The sequence below is a fragment of the Lampris incognitus genome, chromosome 12 (assembly GCF_029633865.1).
Source record: "Lampris incognitus isolate fLamInc1 chromosome 12, fLamInc1.hap2, whole genome shotgun sequence".
NCBI classification, from domain to species: domain Eukaryota; kingdom Metazoa; phylum Chordata; class Actinopteri; order Lampriformes; family Lampridae; genus Lampris; species Lampris incognitus.
The window spans coordinates 14,799,802-14,805,688 of NC_079222.1; the positions used below are offsets into that span (position 1 = coordinate 14,799,802).

A 5,887-nucleotide genomic window follows, 5' to 3' on the forward strand; every position below is an offset into this window, starting at 1 on the left:
ACGCTTTCAACCACGGGGGGGCGACATACAACCAATCTTGCAAGGGAAGCTGAAAATTTTATTCAAAAATGGCGCTTGCTGACGTCGCTTGAAAGTCAAAACGACCAATATATAATGTAAAATTAGAGACATACTTTGAACATAGCAAGAATAGAAGAAAAAAAATGTAGCTCTGAGAATAAATATGATCCAGACACAATCATTATAACTGGTGTGGTTGATCGTTTTGTCTCCACTCCCGGATGTCCCACAGTCTCTTTTGCGTTGTTCTTGGTTTTGCGTCACATCTCGGCTCTCCACTTTGTCTTGGAAGCATTTATAAAACAGTGGGTTACTCGGCTCCATATCCAGCTCAAGTGTAATTTATCACCTTCAGGTGTTATTTCTGAACTTTTACATATCCCACAGACGATCTTTGTTTTGTTAATGTTGAGAGCTATGCCAAATCTCAGCTCTCCACTTTGTCTTGGAAATATTCATCGTAATTTAGGTTACCAGGATCTTGATCAACCTCCTATTGAAAAAGACATGAAAAAATTTACACAAAATTAATGTTCAATTAGTCAAAAATGAAAAACAAAATGCAATCTTAAGATAAATTAAATTAGCACCAATTAACTAAGTCAATTTTATTCTCCATTACAAGTGTCAAATAAATGTAATGTGTTTTTGTGCAATAAGCATTTTGCTATATTATTATATCATTTTCTTGACCTTTGACTCCTTGAACTCCAGATCCTCTCCATACTGTATAGAGAAGTCTATGTGTTGTAGTACTATGTTGACGCCTTCTTCATCTGTGCGGTCAAAAGGCAGAAATCTCACCATGCTGTAGTTCTCAATCTGAAGAAACCATCAGACACACATATGAATCAGAAACTTCAACTCATAAGACACTCAAGTATGAAAGAAAGCTATTTATTTACACGTATTCATGCTATAAAATTTACAAAGCCTAGTTCAAACCAAAAACTCCGAAAGTCCTCTTTTTTCGGAGTATCTCTCTTAACCAAAAAAAAAACAAAACCCAAAACTATTGTACCCATTCAACGACATTACATAGAATGTCATAAACTTTATGATTTTTATTATGGAAAATAACCTGCACAAAATTGATAGCTCCTTACTAAGAGGCCTGTAAGAGTATAAAAACTCACCAGCTATGGACATAACTAAATTTAGTTTGCAGCTGGTGTAAATTTCAGTACATGAACACTATGTTATTCTCTTCATTTCATTTCGGATCTAACAGATTAATTAAAAGAGGTATGTGTTCAGGAAAATGCAAAAATCAGAATAAAAAGCTTAAGTAAAGAAGGACTAAAGAAAATCTGAGTTGATGATCAATTGGATTATGTGAATAAAATAAACAAAAGGAGTTCTTAATAAACATTATCCATACTGTGGCATTCTGTGAAGACCACCATTCTTACCAGATCACAGATGGTTTCAGTCAGCTTCTTGAATTTTTTGTTTGGGATGACAGAGTTATCCTCTAACATGGAGTACATGTCTGGGTCCAGGTATCTAGCATCAAAAGTAGAGAAACACAACCATATCATGCATTTTACGTAACAGAATGTGTTTTGAAAGGGTTCCACAGAATTTCAGCAATACCTAGAAGAGAGGGAAAAAACACCAAAGATAAAAGCAAACAAGGTGCAAGAAATAGAAAAGTTCCAGTGCATAAAACTGTATAAATTAAAAATATTCACAAGTCATTCAAAAACAATGTTTCACTAAAGGGCAGAGCCAGTATTATTGAAAGAGATTGTGTACATACTTGAGGGGGTCCCGTGCCTTAATACAGTCGAAAGGTCTGAGTGTTTCATAAGAACTCGTAGGAGCAAAGGCAAACTTATGTAAAATTAGTCAGCACAATAAACCATACACAGACAAAACTTACTTTTCAATTTCCTTCTTTGCCTTAGGATTGAGCAGGTCCATTTTGGTCATAATATTAACCTGAGGGATCTCCAATGACACCATTGCACTGAGGGCGGCCATGACACCTGAGATGAACTAAAGATAGTGAAAAGGTATCAACTCTTTAGGTAATTTTTTTTACTGTTTCTGAGCAATTCAAAATGTTATTCTTTTAGTTTACACTCCTCTATAACAACATACTGGGATCAATGGTAAGTGAGTCAAAAGTTAAATGTTTTTGTGATATTGACTATCACCTTGAAAGTCTCCACCATGAACTGGGAGTCTACCAGGAAGACACCACAGACCCGGAACTCCCACTGCTGGAGCTGTTCCACCAGTTGCCTCATCACTGGAAGATGTGTGTAGAGCTCTATCTGACCTGCAAGATGGGAGCCTTTGATGGTAAATTTTTCCGCTGGACACCCTAAAGCTACACAGTCCAAAACTAAGAAGCATGGGCTACAAATATGCTAGCAAAAAATGATGTAGAGGTCTGGTGGAAATGCAACTGCCAACTTTGAATTTTATCATCACAATGCAACATTTAATCCAACAGCAACTATCCACATTTGCACCAGTTAATATATCACTGTTTTAAGTTCAACTGAGATGTCTCTAAATTGTTGTGTTTGGAGAACCAAACTGGCCTTTCATTCACTCAAAGACAAAGGGTGAATCCCAATTCCTATCTGTTTGTACCTTAAATTGGATTTCCAAAGTTAACACTAAACCGCCAGGGGTCGCTATATACCTAAAATCGTCAGCGGGTAAAATTTACTCATGTGCCTGGCTACTGCATTTCTAGTAGAATGAAAATGTACCGTGTCATTGTATTTAGGCAATATCTTTACAAATGAATTTCTGAAGTCACAAAATGAATCTCTTTAACCATTTCCTGTGTTTTTATCCTGTTTTTATAATCGAAGTATGTTTAACAACAATAATTGCTTTGCATGGCTGTCAGTCAGTATGAATCGGTCTAAAATGACACTGAAAAGGGGTGTTCACAGAAAAATGTATATATTTGGGTCATAAATTAATAATTTCAGCATTTCAACAATGTGTGAATGGAAGAACATCACCAAGAAACTTGAGGTAACCATTAAATCTTTTTTTTATAACATCATATCGAAAACATACACCATCCATCCATTATCTGAACCGCTTATCCTGCTCTCAGGGTCATGGGGATGCTGGAGCCTATTCCAGCAGTCATTGGGTGGCAGGCAGGGAGACAGGCCGCCAGGGCCATCACAGCCCCCCTCCCCCCCCACACACACACCCATTCATACCTAGGGACAATTTAGTACTGCCAATTCACCTGACTTACATGTCTGGACTGTGGGAGGAAAATATACACCGATCAGTCAAAACATTAAAACCACTGACAGGTAAGTGAATAATATTGATTATCTCGTTACAATGCCACCTGTCAAGGAATGGGATATGTTAGGCAGCAATTGTACAGTCAGTTCTTTAAATTGATGTGTTGGAAGCAGGGAAAAAGGGCAAGCGTAGGGATCTGCGCGACTCTGACAAGGGCCAAATCGTGTTGGCTAAACAGCTGGGTCAGAGCATCTCCAAAACGGCAGGTCATGTGGGGTGTTCCCAAGGCTAATTGATGTGTATGGACAGCCAAGGCTAGCCCATCTGGTCTGATCCCACATAAGAGTTACTGTAGCTCAAATTGCTGAAAAAGTTAATGCTCACTATGATAGACAGGTGTCAGAACATACAGTGCATCACAGCTTGCTGCGTATGGGGCTGCGTAGCCGCAGACCAGTCAGAATGCCCATGATGACCCCTGAGCATCATGGGCTGTACAGTTTTCAGATCACACGCTCTAATGCCGTTGCCTTAGAATGTTTAAACAAACCGCGTGAAAATGTTATGCCACTGCCTAGCAACTTAGAATGTTTAAACATAAAATGCATGAAAATAAATGCATTTCATGCTGTTGCCTAGCAACTTAGAATGTTTAAACATAAGCCATAAATGCATTTTTATATACGAGTAAATTTTATCCGGTGGCGGTTATACGTATAAATGCCTTTGTTTTTAATCTGGAATTATCTTGATTATATTTAATAGGGAGTGCAACACAACCCAATTTTAGAAAAAGTCAAAGACCGGGGTATTCAATATTTTATTAAAATATAGTGATATATACAATCGAAAATCTGCCGCAGCTAAAATTTACCCCATGGCGGTTCTAGTGTTAAATAATAATAATAATAAGAGTAAGAATAACCAAGGACCACTTGTTATCAAAGCTCATTTACTGTGTCACACACTTATCCTACATTTCTAAAATGTATCAGCATTATTTGGTTTATAGGTGGTTAGTTTTTTTCAGATTCTTCCAAGTTGGATGGGACAGGAGCACACCACCATTAACACCCTTTATCTTTAATTTTTCCTAAAGTAATGAGTATGTGTATGCTTGTGCCTCTGCATACAGTGCTGTCCCAACATCAATTTTTCTTTTCTGTCATCATCAAGTGTAGTCAGTTTCATTTCTAAATCTTTTACTATGCTGACTTATGTTTCCCACTCACCACAGACATATCGCATGCCTATTCTTGAGGAATCCCTCTTTAATCCCTGTCTGTCATTCTTTTTTTCTGAGGAAGTTTATCTACCTGTTTTTCAGTAAGTTTATGTAAAGCCTTCTAAATAGTGATTTAGAGCTATTCAAATAAATCTACCTTGTAATGTTGATCAGCATTTGCGTTAACAAGAGGTTGCATTTTTAATAATTTGTTACATCACCTCTCGGCTAATCTCAGCATTCTTATGGAATGTGTACATACTTGTGTATACCCCCATGTGGGTTTGTTCTGCCCACAGCATGAAGACTGGGAATTTACCTGGACAGTCAAACAGTATGTAGTCATCCTCTACATGACCTAGGTTCTCCTCAAGCCAGTCGAAGTTGTTGGCAAAGAACTCCATACAAAAGACTAAGCCTCCATTAGGGCCAAACCGAAGAGACTCGTCTTCCATCACGTCATCAACCTGGATGAGCTCACGTATGTCTGACAAAAACAAAACAAAAACAATACAGTTTTCAGACAGAAAGTAGCTGAACTATTTTGATCAATGGGTTATTGATGCAAAGTGTGAGCAGTGGGGTATTTAAAAACACAGATTCCTCTTCTACTCGAAAACGTTTGGGGCTTAATGAAACTAACGCTGGCCAACTGTGAGCTCATATCGAGAAACCCAACCGTAACAGAGGTGGGTGGTTGGGCTGTTGATATCGTCTCCCACCTGCCATGACAGGATAGTCAAAGTGCTCAGCTGCAGGGTCCAGATTGACCACCTGGACAGATCGGTTTATGGCTTCTGCATGCTGGACCATGGTGGAACAGTAAGTACTCTGAAATCACAACAGACCAGAACAGTGAAACTGCTGTGCTGCTAATGAGTTAGCATTTGTCGAGTGAGAAACTGCTCGACATCAGCCTTACGGTAAACCCAACTTACCTTACCACTGCCTGCCGGACCCATCACTAGCTGTGCATAACGAGGCATTTTGACTCGCTGGTTTTGTTATAATGTAATTCCCTCAAAGCACTGAATTTGTGTCGCTAAAGTTAGCCGCCGTTGCCGCTCAACTGTATCATCTTCTTCTTGTTTTCGTATAGCGGTTCTCAAACGGCGGTTGACAAATTCTTGTTCGTTTGTCTGATGGTGGCCGGAGAACAACAAATAAAATACACACTGCCACCTACTGACCAGGATGATCGACTGAAAGTTCACAACATCAAACTATATGTGTGTGTGTGTGTGTGTGTGTGTGTGTGTGTGTGTGTGTGTGTGTGTGTGTGTGTGTGTGTGTGTGTGTGTGTGTGTGTGTGTGTGAGGCGTGTTGTAATAGTTGACAGAGTGCATGTGTAATATCTCTGTGTAATGCAATGTTTAAACTTATTTTCTGGCTGAGTAATTTTCACAT

The 5,887-nt window shown here is 38.7% G+C and overlaps 1 protein-coding gene across 1 annotated transcript; it reads right to left on the bottom strand.

Moving 5' to 3' along the window:
• Window positions 1-32: 32 nt before the first annotated feature.
• On the bottom strand, window positions 33-5,566 carry gpn3 (GPN-loop GTPase 3). The gene is made up of 8 exons (XM_056290389.1): window positions 5,419-5,566; window positions 5,203-5,311; window positions 4,800-4,967; window positions 2,184-2,308; window positions 1,907-2,022; window positions 1,434-1,527; window positions 715-843; window positions 33-514 (listed from the first exon to the last, which is right to left on the bottom strand). Exons 1-8 carry the CDS (start codon window positions 5,464-5,466, stop codon window positions 449-451), a joined length of 855 nt encoding a protein of 284 aa, XP_056146364.1. The 5' UTR covers window positions 5,467-5,566; the 3' UTR covers window positions 33-448.
• Window positions 5,567-5,887: the final 321 nt, after the last annotated feature.